The sequence below is a fragment of the Chelonia mydas genome, chromosome 4, assembly GCF_015237465.2.
Source record: "Chelonia mydas isolate rCheMyd1 chromosome 4, rCheMyd1.pri.v2, whole genome shotgun sequence".
Lineage (NCBI taxonomy): Eukaryota > Metazoa > Chordata > Testudines > Cheloniidae > Chelonia > Chelonia mydas.
The window spans coordinates 33,731,927-33,750,515 of record NC_057852.1 but is presented as its reverse complement, the minus strand read 5'-3'; the positions used below and the strand labels follow the sequence as shown (position 1 = coordinate 33,750,515).

Genomic DNA, 18,589 nt, shown 5'->3' with positions numbered 1-18,589 from the left:
ATTGTGACGACAGTAGTGCTTAGAAGCCCCAGTCAGGCCCCATTATGCTTGGTGATGTGCTGACATTAGAAAGCTGCAGTCCCAGTCCTAACAGCTTAAAATCTAATTTAAGACAAACAAGAGAAGGAAACAAACTAAAGGCAAGAATGAAGAAGGATGACAAGAGTAATAGTGAAAGCAGCACATTGTCACCTAGAATGATTATATGCGCAACTTAATGTTTGTGAATCATTTAAAGTTGTTTTTTAATTATAAGATAGAAGTAGCTAAAATAGATCTCAGAAATCCTCACTGGTTATCTACTTGAGCTGACTGTTTGCTGAAGGCATCGTGGCAAAAGTGAATCTTTGAGAAGGGATCTGGAGGAAGGCAGACTAGCGTCTCTATACTACTTTGGAGAGGTATTCTATGCATGAGATTTTGCACAGAAGACGGTGGAAACGTGCTGGTGGGAGAAATGAACATACAGGCATTCAAGCTTGGCATTGTTAGGAAAGCAAAAGTGGCAAGGAACAATCTCAGGAAGGTACAAGAGAGTGATATATGGAAGGGCAGAGTTGAGAAAGGCCTTAACAAGCTGAGGAGAAGGATCTTGAATTTGATGTGGTGGAGAAGGAGTTGTCAGTGGAGGAATTCAAAAGCAAGTGTGAGAGAGGCCAGAGGAAAGGGGGTTGCAGGAGTTAAGCCAAGAGATCATCAGGGCCTGGGTGAGAGCTTTAGCAGGATGGAAAGAGAGAACACGCTGGCGCTTGGCAATTCTGTTGAGTAAAATATGAAAAGATTTGCAACGGGCATGGTTGGGTGTGGCAGGATAGAGGGTAGAATCAAAAATGGCTCCCAAGTCATGCGAGAATGGAGGAAGTGTTAATGGTGACAGGGAATGGGAGGACTGGAGAGGCCATGGGAGAGGAGAAAAGGGCCCAGATTCTGTAGACTGGACCAGCAGTCTTGGCACAAATCCAGAATGAGGGGAAAGGGAGAAAGTGGCTTTAAACCATTGTTACAGCTCCTCAGTCCTGGGGCTAGCAAGTCTAGTTAGACTTTAGACTAGTCAATGCAGCTAGAAGGTACAGAAGAATCAGATCCAAAGAGTTCAGCTTTAAACATGTTAAGTTGACAGCGAGGCAACCTGCAGGAGATATCAGAGAGACTGGCTCAGATGCAGGACTGAATAGTAAAAACAGATCAGGAGTGGAGATGCAAAGTTGGGAGAGGGTATCCTGTACTGTAGATCATGCTTCTTGAGAGCGGGTGGGTGTTGTACCTATGGGGGTATAAGAATAAGAACATAAGAATCTTCATCAGAGGTTTAATTAGTTTACACTGTATTGAAGAGTTTCATTAAGAAATTTTGTAGATATCATTTAAGAATTTTCAGAGTCTCCTTTCTCATGTCCTTATCTTTCTCAAAATGAGTTTGGATATGCTTTACAGGAGCCTTTCCTTCTTTTTCCTCAGATTTTTCAAGTGTAAATATTAGGATAGTGCTTCTTACTATTTTATTTTTCATGCTACAATAGTTATCTTTTCTGATTACTGTCTTCAGGATGTATATGCTCAACTTGCATTGCCAGGGGATTAGACATGTGTAATTAATGGAAGTTCTTGGTGTAAATCCATCATGGACCAAAATGAAATTATACCCACTTGTTCCTTCCTTGGTTACTTTTCTGTGTGTTTTGTATCATTTCGTATGTAACATAGGTTTTGTGGTGGGTGCCACTATCATGTTTTCTATTGTTCCCAGAAGTATTCTGCCTGAAAGTGATACTGGAATGACATCAACATTTACATTCAAAAAGCCTGAAAATAGACTGGTTACTGTACCTGAAAGTCCTGGACACTTTTAAACTAGCTCATCTTTTGGAGATATGGAGCCTGCAGTTTCTTTGTTATATAAGAAACTTTTTACAAATGTTTTTGAAGCTCAGACTTGCTTATAGCAAAGGTTTTACTGCTCCAAGCCATTTTTATGGCTTTGAAAATTCAAAAGAGCCCCTTAGCCTTTATAACAGCCACCTTCTTCTTTCAGGCACTTTCATTAGTAAAAGAAACCAAAGTAAAAAGTGGAGATTTGCCAGGGTGAAAATGGGACCCTGAAGCTTGCAAAATCTCCAGTGAAATGAAGAGAAAGATGTAGATCATCACCTTCTCTCCTAACTTATACCTGAAAGAAGAACATCTCTTGCAACCCTCAGACACACCCCTTTTTCAATTTTCCTATTTTGATCTTAAAAATTTAAAGACGCTCCTTGCTTAAATCACTCTGAAATTATTAGGGGGGAAATTAAATACACTCTTTCAGAGTTGTGGAAGTTCACCTTACTTGATTTGCATATACAACAGCATGCACAAGATAGGTGGACAATAGTATGCTTACTGGTTTGAAAATAAGGCCCTATATAACACATCTCCAATTGACAGAGATGCAGTATTGCAAATGACAGGTTTCAGAGTAGCAGCCGCGTTAGTCTGCATTCGCAAAAAGAAAAGGAGTACTTGTGGCACCTTAGAGACTAACCAATTTATTTGAGCATAAGCTTTCGTGAACTACAGCTCACTTCATTGGATGCATTCAGTGGAAAATACAGTGGGGAGATTTATATACATAGAGAACATGAAACAATGGGTGTTACCATACACACTGTAACCAGAGTGATCACTTAAGGTGAGCTATTACCAGCAGGAGAGCGGTGGGGTGGGGGAGGACCATTTGTAGTGATAATCAAGGTGGGTCATTTCTAGCAGTTGACAAGAACATCTGAGGAACAGTGGGGGGGGGGGTAATAAACAAGGGGAAATAGTTTTACTTTGTGTAATAACCCATCCACTCCCAGTCTCTATTCAAACCTAAGTTAATCGTATCCAGTTTGCAAATTAATTCCAATTCAGCAGTCTCTCATTGGAATCTGTTTTTGAAGTTTTTTTCTTGAAGAATTGCCACTTTTAGGTCTGTAATCGAGTGACCAAAGAGATTGAAGTGTTCTCCGTCTGGTTTCTGAATGTTATAATTCTTGACGTCTGATTTGTGTCCATTTATTCCCATGGCCCCACAGTATGCCAACATTTTTATGGCTGACTTAGAATAACGCTTCCTCAGCTCTCGTCCCCTAATGCCCCTGCTCTACTTGCGCTACATTGATGACATCTTTATCATCTGGACCCATGGAAAAGAAGCCCTTGAGGAATTCCACCATGATTTCAACAGTTTTCATCCCACCATCAACCTCAGCCTGGACCAGTCCACACAAGAGATCCACTTCCTGGACACTACGGTGCTAATAAGTGATGGTCACATAAACGCCACCATATACCAGAAACCTACTGACTGCTATTCCTACCTACATGCCTCCAGCTTTCATCCAGACCACATCACACGATTCATTGTCTATAGCCAAGCTCTAAGATAAACCGCATTTGCTCCAACCCCTCAGACAGAGACAAACACCTACAAGATCTCTATCAAGCATTCTTACAACTACAGTACCCACCTGCTGAAGTGAAGAAACAGATTGCCAGAGCCAGAAGAGTACCCAGAAGTCACCTACTACAGGACAGGCCCAACAAAGAAAATAACAGAACGCCACTAGCCATAACCTTCAGCCCACAACTAAAACCTCTCCAACGCATCATCAAGGATTTACAACCTATCCTGAAGGATGACCCATCACTCTCACAGATCTTGGGAGACAGGCCAGTCCTTGCTTACAGACAGCCCCCCAACCTGAAGCAAATACTCACCGGCAACCACACAACAGAACCACTAACCCAGGAACCTATCCTTGCAACAAAGCCTGTTGCCAACTGTGTCCACATATCTATTCAGGGGACACCATCATAGGGCCTAATCACATCAGCCACACTATCGGAGGCTCATTCACCTGCACATCTACCAATGTGATATATGCCATCATGTGCCAGCAATGCCCCTCTGCCATGTACATTGGTCAAACTGGACAGTCTGTACGTAAAAGAATCAATGGACACAAATCCAACGTCAAGAATTATAACATTCAAAAACCAGTCGGAGAACACTTCAGTCTCTCTGGTCACTCGATTACAGACCTAAAAGTGGCAATTCTTCAAGAAAAAAACTTCAAAAACAGACTCCAACGAGAAACTGCTGAATTGGAATTAATTTGCAAACTGGATACAATTAACTTAGGCTTGAATAGAGACTGGGAGTGGATGGGTCATTACACAAAGTAAAACTATTTCCCCATGTTTATGCCCCCCCCCGAATGTTTCTCAGACGTTCTTGTCAACTGCTGGAAATGGCCCACCTTGATTATCACTACAAAAGTCTCCCCCCCGCCCCCGCTCTCCTGCTGGTAATAGCTCACCTTAAGTGATCACTCTGGTTACAATGTGTATGGTAACACCCATTGTTTCATGTTCTCTATGTATATAAATCTCCCCACTGTATTTTCCACTGAATGCATCCGTTGAAATGAGCTGTAGCTCACAAAAACTTATGCTCAAATAAATTTGTTAGTCTCTAAGGTGCCACAAGTATTCCTTTAGTATTGCAAATAAGGATCCAGATCCTGCAAACATTGTTTGGAGGTTCAGAGACTTGCATTTTTCATGAAGTTATGGGTATTTTTCCACTTTTTTTTTTAAAGGCGCTAATGTTTGTTAGGAGTTGGATTTTTCAAAAATGCTCAGTGTTGGCCTGCCTTGTTAACGCCAATAGGACTAGAGATGTGCCAGTGCTGAGCCCTTTTGAAAGTCCTACCCTAAATGTTTGATCTTCCCGAGTAAGTTTGTTTTCTGCCCATGTATATTTGTACCTAACCTCTTATGAATTTGTTACTTATTTTAAAAATTCGGATTGAACCAGATTTTTTGGTCACCTGCAGAATTAGAATTCCTCCAATCACAAGTGTAAGAGGCTCAGTGTTAGTAAGTCTCCCGAATCAATCTCCATGAAAGTGCTTGTTTCACAACATGACTGTAGAGATCTGCATTGCTATACTGAGTCATGACATTGAAAATTAAAATTGATGTATTTTAGCCTGTGGGCTATTAGAATAAGTGCTGGTACTGAGCCACTGCTCAGTTCCAGTTGCTCAACTCCACTTCAATTTAAAATTATTAGATTAGAAACTAGCAAAGCCTTTGAAGATTTCATAATGACTTTTACTTAAGGAACTCTGCCACCTTTAGATGGCAAAGGATTTATTGTCCAAGCAGAGTTTGAAGCCTAATTAATGAAAATAGACTTTGAGAGGTGAATGTGCAGAGGCTAATCAGCCATAGCACAGTATCTTAATCAGTCTTCTATCATCTTCCTGCAAATGACATAATAAACAGCTTCTGTCATTCACTCCTGATACATGAGAGATTTCTTGTTTATCAGATCAAAAAATCGTAAGCCAGCAGCTGGTTCTAAATTAGTTTTGGGAGCTAGGTGCAATAGCAAGTCACCTAGGAGCCATACATAACGACTTTGATAAAATTATTTTCTCCTCATGGTGTGTTCAAGTAAATTTTCCTAGCAGCTGGGTCTACACAAAACTGATAGCATCTTTAAAATGTCTTAAGCAGGAGAGATTAGGTTCCAGAAAAGCAAGGCATTCAGAAGTTTATTTTATTATCTTAACCTTTGTTGACTTGAATGATTAAACAGATTCTTTTGCTCTGTTAAAACAGTTAGGCCCAGATAGTAATGCAATGTTCCTATTTGCTTAACCCTTGCCTCCCTCCTCTTTGCCTTTAATGAATTTGCTGCTTATTTGGTGCTGTATGTATTGCTTAGGGAAAAGAAATTGCTGTGTTACAATTGATGCTTTACGGGTTCTATACTTGAGAGTGGGAAAACTGTTTTAATTTCTTCCAGTATTGACAGAAGTTGGCATGATGACAGCAAGCTCATTAAAATTAAAAAATGTCCTGATTACATGTTAAAATCAAATCACTTTTTTGCCTATTACATTTTAGACTCTGTTAGAAAAGAGCTTTATAAAATGTTCTACATTCAATGGACACTAAATATATCAGTACGTTTTGCCTCTTGAGGGAGTATTTGGGGAAAAAGTCAAATTGTTTGTAAACCCGATTGACTAATACATGCACGGTAGCTTTAGTTAATATGTTTCCAGTGAATGCAGAGTAAAAACAACACGTTGGGTCTATCCTGCTCCCACTGAATTAAGGCTATGTCTACAGTACCGCCTATGTCGGCAAATTTACGTCACTTAGGGATGCAAATATTGCCCCCCCGCTCCGTGAGCAAAATAAGTTACACCGACATCAGTGCTACTGTGCACAGTGCTGTCGGCGGGAGAACTTCTCCTGCTGACATACCTTATGCCATGCACAGGGTGGTTTTTTTATGCCGACGAGTGCTGTTGACTTTAATAGGTGCAGGGTCTAGTCCAACTCTTTACTTTCTGATGACAAATCAGAAAATAGTAATTAGAGGCTGAAGAATAAATCACTAGTCGTTACCTTGCATCAAAACCACCTTGTAATGTATTTCCAGCCAGCAGCCTGATTCTTCTCCCCTCTGAGGTCAGTGGTGAAGTTCCATTAATTTCCGTCAGAACAGTCTCAGTCCCCAGAGTAGGAATTTCCGGACCGTGTCAAACCCTTTGTTCATCTAACCTGGGGTCCTGCTTCAGTCAGTAGCCAGCGCCCAGTTCTTTAGGAGATGATGAAAACTCTCAAGAATGTATGGTAATTAGTGGTGAGATGCAGCAATTTTTTGTGAACCCCGCTTGCAACTAGTTTATGCCCCAATGCAGCTTTCTTATCATAGCTCTAAATTATACAGTCTGAATGCACATAAAATTATCTAATCCAGCCACATTGTAATATTTGTCTTGATGACCTCCTTGGCTTCACTGACTGACTATATGCCACATAAAGAAGTGTTTCTTTTTATTTGTTCTAAATGTACTGGCCATTAATTTCACCTAGTGTCCTCTTATTCTTTTTTTGTCTGTTTAAGAGAGGAACTGATTAGTTTTCATTACACTTGCCATAATTTAGCAGGTCAAAATCAAGTCCCCTCTAGCTCTTCTCCTTTTCAGATTAAGTAATTTTAGAGCTTGTTTACATGGAAAGTTATATCAGTACCGTAGAACCTCAGAGTTAAGAACACCTCGGAAATGGAGGTTGTTCGTAACTCTGAAATGTTTGGAACTCTGAACAAAACATGATGGTGTTCTTTCAAAAGTTTACAACTGAACATTGACTTAATACAGCTTTGAAACTTTACTCTGCAAAAAAAAATGGTGCTTTCTCTATTTTTTTAGTAGTTAATCTTTAATACAGTACTGTACTGTATTGCTTTTTCTTGTCTCTGATGCTGCCTGATTGTGTACTTCTGGTTCCAAATGAGGTCTGTGGTTGACTGGTCAGTTCGTAACTCTGGTGTTTGTAACTCTGAGGTTCTACTGTGTTAAGTAAGGTGTGAATTTAAACCACTATACTTATAGTGGTATAACTCCCTGTGTGGATGCTTGTATTACGGAAGAGATCTTTTTTCTGATGTTGGTTATGTCTCTTTGAAAGTAGTTTAGGCTAAACCACAAAAAGCCACTCTTATTCCAAATAAATGTGTCCACACAGGGGGTAATACTGGTATAACTATATAGCAATTTAAATTCACACCCTACTCTATAGTGGTATAACTTCCCAGGTAGACAAGCCCTTAATCTTTGCATTGTCTCATCATATGTAAATAAAGGAATAACTTAAACTATCTTCAGTATCTTTGTTAGGTGTCAATACTGAAGCTTAGAAAGTTTCAATGGCTTGTCTGGGAGACACTGGGCTCTAGTGAAGTGCAGAGAGGCTAGGGCCCATTCTGGTTCTCATGGTGACTTACCGTAAAACATGGGGCAAGTAATTTAACTTCTCTGAGTCTCAGTTCCCCTATCCGTAAAATGGGATCAAAAATATTTACCACCTACATAAATAGGCCTAGTTATCCACTCTGCTACACCAGTTTTATGCCATTGTAGCTCCACTCATTTCAGTAGAGTTACACCCCCGTAAAAGTAGTGTAGCAGCGTGGAAAATCACGCAGCGAATGCAAGCAGTAGAAGAGGTTAGAACAGAACTCAAGTTCTCCTGACTGCCCGCCATATGTTTCATCCATTAGAAAATGTGGGCTTGGGGAATCTCTTCTTTCAAAATTCACAGAAGTGCCTTTTGATTATTATTATTTATTTTTTACAACCACCCAGAGCCAGACTATGCCTTTTAAGTCATGGCCCTGGGGTGCCATGGGAGAGAGCAGCTGCAGCTGTGACATGGTGGGGAAGTGTTCAGTGTACTTGCTCCCCTATATTAGAATGCTGGCATGTCTGGTCTAACGGTTGGGGGCAGTGTCTTCAATTTGTAGTAGGCTCCTTGCCAGTGGTGCAAGGAGGGCAGGAGTAAGGAAGGCTCTCTCAACGTGATTTCCACTGCATGCACAAACACGCCCATGCTAGTCTCAAGGTTGTGAAAAATATTATACACAAAATATCACCTCAAAATGCTGACATTTTGTAAAATTCTTTCAATTACCATGAAGTACTACACACTTCAAATACACAAATTTGATCAAATAAAACTCATTATGAATATTTCACCCAGCTCTAATAAATACTCTAAATGCACTTTGTGCCATTTCTCGGTTCAGATACTACAGTATGAAATGAATAGAAACAGAATGAGCCAGGACTGCAAATTTTGAGCAGAGTGTCCAGGAAGGAGGCCTCTGCTTACTAAGATCCTGTCCAATTCAGCAAAAACAGATCATGCATCTGGTGAAGTGGGTTTTAGCCCACAAAAGCTTTTGCCCAAATAAATTTGTTAGTCTCTAAAGTGCCACAAGGACTCCTCACTGTTTTCGCTGATACAGACTAACACAACTACCACTCTGAAGCCTATCCAATTCAGTTCACATCTCAGAAATGGAGTGCAATTTGATAAGGGTTGCAGATGAAACCAGACACAGGAGCCAATCCAACCCCTGTTGAAGTCAACAGGATTCTTTCCCACTGATTTCAGTGGGAGCTGAATTGGCTCTGAGACATTGTCTTTAGACAGGATAGTTCATGTAGGTCAGGTTGAGATTGTTCATTGGAACTCCTATTATGCCTGACTGTGGCAGAGTTACTATGTAGGCAATTAGATTGCAATTTACATTAACGTGTTCCCACTTAGAATATACTTGTAATTGAGTTATTTCTGGAGAGGATATTGTGTTACGGGAAATTCATCTAATGCTAAAAACAAAGTAGCTCAATCAGAGTCTGGTATGAAAGTATAGTGATCATAGAAAATAATATTTTGTAACGACCCATCTCTAGCCAGAATTAGTTTGTGCTAGTTGCTAAATATCAGGTTTCTATTGAGGTGATATGAACTCTTAACAGTGGCATAATACATTAAAATTAAAGCTCTGTGTTGTATTATTGTGTATGGGAACCGCCCCCCCCATCCTTGTCATTCATTGCAGGGCATTGTGTAAGTTAGCGGAATTCTGGTGATGGAGAAAGCAGCAGTTGTGATGAAAGAGATTGTATAAAAGAGCTCCTGCCGAGAAGTCTGTGGCACAGGACAGAGTGATACAGGACACTGTATTCCCCAGGGCAGGTACAATAATTAGCTGCAGGACTGGCACTTGGTCTGAGGGATTAATTAGAATTTGAGGGGGTGGGTGGGGGAGGGAAGTCAGCCATAAAGAGTGTCAGAATCACTCTGGCCTGAAGCCTGTGTGATTTGATGTGAAATAGCAGCAGCTGGTTGTAATCTTAGGAAGTGCAAGTGAGCAGCAGGTGGTAATTCCTGTCTCATTTACCATGTCTTCACAGGAACATGTAAGCTTGTGCAGCATGGGTTTATTGACAGGTCAGAAGGAAAAGCCTAAGCAAGACTTTGTATACAGTGTTGTAGCTGTGTTTGGTCCCAGGATAGTAGCAAGACCAGGTGGGTGAGGTAATATCTTTTATTGGACCAACTTCTGTTGGTGAGAGAGGCAAGCTTTCAAGCTTACTTCAGGTCACCTGAAGAAGAGCTCTGTGTAAGCTTGAAAGCTTGTCTCTTTCACCAGCAAAAGTTGGTCTAGTAAAAGATATTACCTCACCCACCTTGTCTCACTGATGAAGACTTTGTCACATTTACCATAATAAGCAAATCCAACAGTCAACATACAGTATATGCATCAGCATTATATAAAGCTCGTAATAATGACTTCATAATGTTACTGCATTTATAATACAGCAGTAAAATTATGATGGTTTTTTTAAAATATCTTAAAGAAGTTGTGACCTTATGTAAACTGCCACACTGAGCAGAGTGTATTGTATTCCCACCAGAGTGTATTCTGGGATTGCTGGTGGGAATTCCTCCACTGAAGAAGTTAGACTACAGTATGATGGATATAAGAGGAACAGTTACTACATTGGAGTGAAAATTCTGAGAAAAAGCATCAGAAAGTTCTAACATTCTTCAGTTTCCTCTATAGGTGTCAAATGGGACTGTACAGCCATGATGTATGTTTCCAAATTGGTAAGCAGGGCCCTATGCATTGTGCAATTCCATGGCTGTGGGCATGCTCCAAAGCTCCTCGTTTTGCTTAGGCTATTGTGGAGGGGTTGGGATGAGGGGGTGTGACAGTGTGCATATTTGGATGTTGTGAACTACTGGAGTTCTGGAATGGAAATGAATTCAGACTGTGATTGTCGATGAACCTTAGTGGTCCAGTGTAGTTGTTGCTTATTGTGGTGTCCTAATTATTGGAAGGGGAACGCAGAGCGTGGGATGAGTGCTCTTTGTATGTGTGTTTTAAAACTTAAACAAAATAATCCATCACTGAACAACTTTGAATCCATCCCTGATCACAGCTCTAGTTACAAAAAAAAAAATCAAACAGATCTAGGAACTCTTGAAGGTTATATGTATAGCAGAAGGATGAAAGAAGGAGGAGAATTCATTCTGTGGAAAAGGTAGATCTTTTATGTCCTTTAATTTTGAGAGACTCGTGCACTAGCACCATCTTCCCCGAACCCCAGAAGGTGGAATGCCTCCCAGAGTTCCCAGGCATGCAGACACTATGTACCCATTTCTGCTCACTTTCATGGGGCTCTACCTAATATCTTTGCAGGGTTGGCTAGCTCCAGAGGACACTTTGTGGGAGATGAACCATTATCCTCACTCCCTTCTACCCGCTTTTGGAGCACCTTGTGTCCCTATGGGAGTAGGAAGGGAGCAATCTCCGTGCTACCCTGAGTGAAAGGTCTGGCTTTTAAGCATCTGTGCCTTTCCCTACTACTGCACATTTTCATGAGAACAAATCAGAATCTGGTCCTAAACTAATATTAAAAAGGGAGTTTCTCTCATGCCCTCATGTGTTTGTACACACAAATAGCTGCAATCTTGATAACTACTCCTTATTTTGCTGATGTAGCTTCAGAGGGGTTGAGTATGCCGGAGTGGTATGTGCAGAGCTCCAGATGAACCTTTTTTAAAGGGCTGTACAAAATTTTCACAAGCCTGAGCCTTTCAGAGCTCTTGAGTTGAGCAGAATGGCAAAATCTTTTCAGAGCAAAATCTCCTTTTCTATTTCATCCACAGGTCTGGTTCGTATTCAGAAGGGAATAAATCAACACTGGTCTGAGGTTCCATTAATATTTTTTAAATTGCCAAATTTCAAGCCTATTATATTCAGAGCTAACTATGAAAATGTGTGCATTATCATGTTGTAATTGTAGAGCTACAGAGTAAAAATGAAGCCGTTAGAAGATTTTCAATTTATCCTTTTTCTAGTACGTGAGATTTAATATTTATCATTGCTCTTCAGGTTTTAGCTCTTTTGTTGGCTTTTTGTTTGTACCTGTTTACATAAGGATTGTAGTTTTGTCAAGGAAAGGAATGGACCATGTGTATAGTAGGGCTAATGAGTCACAGATGTAAAGATTCTGGCATGTTACCATCTAATAACTTTTTAAACTCATATTCCATAATAAGACAAACGCAAATTAAATACATCTGTTTTCCAAATTATGCATCATTCCTGTGTTTGGTAGCAGTGTGTGTTTAGATGTTTTTAGCATGTTTAAAAAACATAAAAAGAGGATGATGCTGTTCTTTCAAAAATTATATACCCTCAACGTAGCAGAAAGTAGCAAGGCCAATAAAGTTTGCTTTGTACTGTTGCAGTACAGTACTAGGGTCAGTCTCTGCTTGCTTGCTATAATCAGGAGTAACTCCACTGAAGTCAGTAGAGGTACCTCGGTATGAAACCAAAGTGAGAGGAGAGTCACACCCCAGTGCTTAAGATGTGATTTAAATGTACCATTGGAGAAATGCCACATGCATTAGAAAAATTCCTATGACTTTATTTGTAAAGAAAAATCTTAAATCACTGTGATCAAAAGGGGGGCGGGGTGTGAAACAGAAGTGGTATTCAGCTATTCATAATGGTTAAAAAATCCTGCTGTGGCTTACAGCCTCTGCCAGGCTAAAAGTGCCCTGAGATGCTTTAGATAATATACTGTGCTACAGGCTAGAAGAGGTTTTTGTTTAAAATATACCTATCAACTGTAGAAGAGAGAGAGGCCTTTTTCCTTTGTTAACAGGTCTAACTCCCACCCTTTAGTGCAATACTGGAAAAGTATAAATTGGGTGCAAAATTCACCTCTCTCATCCTCTTAGCTGGTTCCAACTGGTTCTGGTATTTGTCTCGTCCTCCTTCAATACGATGGGAGTCCTGCACATGCAGGGAGAGTAGAATATGAGAGGCTAGATCCACCATGGGGGATCTGAGAGGAGAATTTTGTCCTGAAGGTGGAGATACTGCTGTATATGTCAAGAATGTTGAACTCAGCCATCTGACTACTCCTGATCTAGCAGGAGACCATTGTTCAATGTGTATTATTGTGTATATACTGTCAGTGTATGTGCTGAATGTCGTATGTTGAACAGAGTATTAAAGGCATAATAATTCAAAGTCATTTCAGGATCTGCTCTCAGTCTTTCAGGTTCCGCAGTGATCTCCAGGCAGAGCTTTGCACACATACCTCTCCAAAAGTACTATAACATATGTTGGTTGAAAATGGCTTACCCCCACAGCCAACTGTAGCCTAACAGATGTCAAATGTTCATAATTGTCCATAATAATATTTGATGCTGCTAGGTGGCTTTTCTCTTTAAAATTCCTTTATATTCTTTATGCAAAATAATCAGTCAAATCTCTGATACATTGCTTACACCTAGTTCTGTTTCCCATGTGACAGACAGAGCTGTTGATAGGCAGTGGGACGTACTAAACACAGTGTTTGTTCTGTTTGTCCATTAGTAAATTGTCTGTGTGATGTTTTGTGTCGTGTTGTTTTGGTCCCATGTTATGTTGTGTCCCTAGGGTCTGCCAGGCTTCCCCACAGTTGCTGCTCTGCACAGTAATCAGATCCTCACCGTCAAGGTTTGTGGCTGACATGTACCAGTTCAGTCAGGTCTCTCTATCAGCATAAGAATGCGCATGAATAGTTAATTTTGCCATGGGATACCAATTAGCCCATCTTACTATGGGCCATCTTACTATGGGCCTAATTCTGATTACACCACACATGGGTTTCATGCTGTAACTCCACTTATTCCAGTGGAATTACTCCTGAGCTACAGTGTGAGTGAGATTAGAATCCAGCTCTGTGTGTGTTAGTACCTACCCTAACGTCCACATCACACATACTCTTGGTTTTTAGATTAAGTTTTGTTATAATTGTGCTTTATTAAGACATACAGGAGTATGGGAAATGTCAAAGTACTGTACATCAGGCACCTAATGAGCATCAGCAGATTCAATGATCTGTTTCTGATTATGTGTCATGCACCAGTAGTTTAAGCTGTACCCTTGCAGATGCACTTTGAAAAATGTGTAAATGAAACAGGAAAGATTTAAACAATCAAGGTATGCCTGGACTTCAGATATCATTAAAATGGCACCATTCTTCATGGCGCAATATGCTGGTTGGAAAATCTGACTGAAAATTGAATTGGTGCTTTGTCTATGGAATCTTTGCTGAAAGACTACCATATGAGAAATGTGCTGATTTTGTACTCCAAGGATTATAAAATGTTGATGAACTCAGAGACACCTAGAAGAATTGCTGGGAAGAAAACTTGTGTTATGTTACCTTCAATCAATCCATAAGTAACAAAGCTTCTATCTTGTATCCTGTCAATCGAGATGTTAACTCCTTTAAAAGTAAAGGCACAGATTTTATCAGACACAAGCACCAGTTTATACTATATTAGCTATTATAAATCTAATGTATATATCTTTATTTCTTTCTTGGGGCCTTCTGATGTCTATTCTTCAACTCTCTCATCTCTGAACTTCAACCTTTGACCTCACCTGCCTGATCAGATGGTGTTTCCTAAAATCAATCATGGGTTTCTCTCTGCTGATCAGCAGCTCATTAAACGCCGCCTCATTAAGGTAGTGCTTAATCTCACTGGAGTCTGGTTCTTCTTTACATTTGAATATTACTCTATACTGTACTTTTTGTCATTAGCCTTCTTTTAGTGGGTAATTAATCTGAAAAATGACTTGGAGCCAAACTATTTTTCGTGAAACGTGTTTGTGTAAAATAGCAGTGGAAACTACACAAAGCTTTGCTAAAAGGTTCATAGTTAAAATTCAGCCAATGAGGCCTCTTACAGTAGTTTGTCTTCTGGAAACTGAATAAAAATGCTAATTTTTTTAAAGGAAAGAAATGCGTTTTGACAATTTGTAAATTAAGTTATTGCAAAATCAATGTATCGAAACCATAGAAGATAAAATATAATATGCAACTTTTCAGCAAGGCAATTATTTTTCAGCATCATTTTAGAACTCCATCAGTGCTCGATTGTTGAGCTTTGCAAAATTACTTTGAAAATATAACAACTCTCAGACAAACCGACTCACTCAGTCTTTGCTGTGAATCTATGATCATGATGATGATCACAAAGTGAAAATTATACCTGCTCTTCCAAATCAATTACTTGCTTTGGGAAACTGAGTGAGTAGAGTTTTGCAAGGCTATACTAAACAGCAGTGTAAATCCTGCTATTGGACACGCAGTTCGGAACTTGAGCCTCACTCTTTGTGACTGTCGTGGCTGGTTGCACTGTACAGGTGCAGCACACTAGTCTTCTGAGGCAAAGTGCAATCTCTGCCATAAGAAATGAAGCAGCAGTTTAAAGACCATCTCCATCCATGATCTAAGTAAGCATCCTGCTCACAGCAGCTATTTCAACCCATCAGGAACTCATTGTAGGTAAATCGGTGCCTTTTTGTGGGGCTTTGTACATCTGACGACAAACTTCTGATTATGATTTTGTCGACTCCTGTTCAGGGTGACCAAGGACAAGCTGGACCCCCTGGTCCTCCAGGGCCACCAGGACCCAGAGGTCCTCCAGGAGACACTGGCAAAGATGGCCCCCGAGGGATGCCTGGAGTACCGGTGAGTTAGCCTAGAGGATATAGAGGCATCACTGTGGTATATGAGTGTTTTACAAGCATGAATAAATTTAAACTCAGAAACACTCCTGTGGGGTAGGAAATATTATTATTCACATTTTATCAATAAGAAAGCTGAGCCATAGGCAGGTTATATGACATACTTATGGCAACACAGTCAGTAAGTAGCCAGGCTAGGAAAAGCACCCAGATCTCGTGACTCCCAGTCCTGAAAATTGTTTCCCCCGGTTCCTGACCTTTTTGAATTGTTCCCTGATATTCTAATTATTGCAATGCTGAGCAGCCTCTTTGCACATAAGAAGAGAATGTTTCCACACAGCCTCTCACTTAAAGCTAAACTTGAACCTAGGTTATTGTGTGTTTGATTTGACTTCTGGTTCCCTGATGATGATTAATATTTTAAAAAAATGAAGTTAGAAGAAATAGATTGTTAAACTCTATACGCTATTCCCAGAGCCTGATTCTGCCATCCATACTCAAGACGAGCGGTAAACTGCTCCTCAGAAAGTCCCATACATTTCAATGGCACTACTCACAGTCATCATTTGTTTGGGAGGAAGAATCAGGCCTTTAGCTTTTTGGCATTTTGTTGTTGGAAGCCTGCCAAAACTTTTTAAAATTAAAACATAAATACAAAAGTCACTTGGCCCTATTTTTAACAAGTCTTGGAAATGCTCATGATTTTACATTTTTGTGACGTACTAAACTCTTTAGGTTTATTTTAAGGGGATCCCCCACCCTCCATTTTCATAGTCCAATGGGACATAAAATCAACATTGTGAAGGAAAATTCATGATTTCATATGTGGGGCCAGGGCAGAAAGACATAAACCTTTCCAAAAGAGTCCTTTTTTGGGTAAAAGGTAAAACCAAAAGGAAAACACATCCAAGATCATGTTCTGGTCTCATTCTGAGTGCCTCATCCTACATTATATTAACTGTATAAAATTATAGAACATAACAGAGCTGAACTATTATTGTTATGTTAAAACTTCTTTGGAAAACCCAACAAGACTTGGCATTTAGAAGTCTGAGTCCAAAAAACCTTGGTTGAAAAACCTTTGATTAGAAGACCACTGTGAAAGGTTGTACACATCTGCTACTTTCCATTCTTTAAGGTTCATCTCAGCCACCCACTCACTTCTGCCAGTGATGCACCATCCCTGCATTGTCGGGGGAAAAAAAACTTTGGACCTCATTCTGATATCCCTTACCCTGGTACAACTCCAGTCACATAGTCGAGTTACTCCTGCGTTACAGTTGTGTAAGTGAGATCAGAATCAGCTGTCTGACTCCAATAGTATAATTTTTTCTGGATAATGCACAAGAGGCTGGGGAAGGTCAACAATTATGGAGAGCAAGACTGATTATAATGTGACTTGATGTTTGCTTCTCAAGCAAAGGGAGCAGAATGAGAATAAGTAGGCACAGGGACTGATTTGCCCTTTTACCTTTACAGTCCTTGCAAGCCATAGTGAAGGCACTTTAATGGGACAGTCTATGAAGCCTTACACTTATACTCCTCTATACCTGTGGATAAAGGCCTTCAGTTCCTTGGGCAGTCAATACGGCACTTTTAACAAACACTAAGTTGACATGCACAAAAAAAATAACATTTAAGAATAGTTACCTGCAGCAACTATTTACCAGATGCACAAATTGCTTCCTATCCAATGGCAAAGCGGTCACCAAAGATGGAACAATTTAGTGACATTGTGGCAATGTCAGAGAAAGCTAGGATGTCTGAGAACTATTCCATTTCCTTTTCTAGCATTCTGTGTAAATAAACCATTTAGCTAGAGTTCAGGTGTATGTAACATCAGTGTTTTCTTATATTTTATTTAGAGTCCTGAGGGCCAAATATTCAAACGTATTCAGGTTTCTAGAAAGATGCAGATAGGCACCTAGTGGGATTTTTCAAAAGCCTAAGTGGGTTTCCCAGTGAAGTCCGTGGGACTTTGCAGAATCAGCACCTTGCAGGACTGGACTGACACATCCAACAAAGCAGTGATTAGAGAGTGTAAGAGAAGAGACACTGCAGAATTCCACGGCTAGAGGACACAGACCCCTCCATCATCAGCAAACTCCATACTAGAGCAACCATTAATAAGATCGGCACTCTGCCCTCCTCTGCAACTCCACGTATTTAAAAGAAAACTGGCCAATGGTGAGGCTGCCTTATCTTATCTTCCCACCTGAAATGGATGTATTGGACAGTTGCACCAACACCTAAATTTCAGTACGGCATGCATCCTCAGAAGGGAATGGAGTGAGAAATCAGGTCTCACTGCAGCTATTCTGGGGCTTTCTCAGTACTTATGTCCCAGAATACAACAATGTGCTTCTGAAACCCTAGCATCATTTAAATCATGTGCCAGTAGCATGCTCTGAGAAAGTTTGAAGCAACCCTGGCTCTGCTTTGCTTCCTTTCCATCTAATAGGATTGTTGCAACATATAACCCATCAGTTTTGTGACACAAAATAGCTAGTGCCTTCTTTACCACTGAAGAGCAAATGAAAAGGTTCCTATCAGTCAGCAGAACAGTAATTCTTCTTTTGACCTACTCAGTGTGAGAAAGAATTTGGAAAAGTTCTATGTTGAGATTTTCAAAGCCAACTATAGGATTTATCCACACAACTCTCATAGAAATTAATAGGAGCAGTTTTCAGAGTAGCAGCCGTGTTAGTCTGTATCCGCAAAAAGAAAAGGAGGACTTGTGGCACCTTAGAGACTAGCAGTGTGGCTTTGAAAATATCAAGCCTAGGATTTTTTTAGCAGTTTATGTAATGTGCCAAAGCATTAATTTGCAAAGAGACAAGGTGGGTGAGAGAATATGTTTTATTGGACCAACTTCTTTTGGTGAGAGAGACAAGCTTTCAAGCTTACACCGAGCTAAGATCAAAAGCTTGTCTCATTCACCAACAGAAGTTGGTCCAATAAAACATATTCCCTCATCCACCTTGTCTTTCTAATATTCTGCAACCAACATGGCCACAACAACACCTACTTTGCAAAGTCATTTATAAGCCTACTAACAGAGAATGTAATATGTAGTTGTAAATTACTTTGAAATGCACAAAAAGCAGGTCTTAGGGTACATATGCAAAACAACATTACTTCATT

General features: G+C 40.1%; 1 protein-coding gene across 5 annotated transcripts in view; it reads left to right on the top strand.

Moving 5' to 3' along the window:
- The window catches only part of COL25A1 (collagen type XXV alpha 1 chain), a 412,520-nt gene that overhangs the window by 272,412 nt on the left and 121,519 nt on the right, over positions 1-18,589 (top strand). For all 5 annotated transcript variants that reach the window (XM_043545532.1, XM_043545531.1, XM_043545529.1 and 2 more), the window contains exons 8-9: positions 14,369-14,440; positions 15,342-15,449. In XM_043545532.1, the coding sequence (XP_043401467.1) occupies positions 14,369-14,440; positions 15,342-15,449 (180 nt within the window). The remainder of the gene's footprint in view (positions 1-14,368; positions 14,441-15,341; positions 15,450-18,589) is intronic.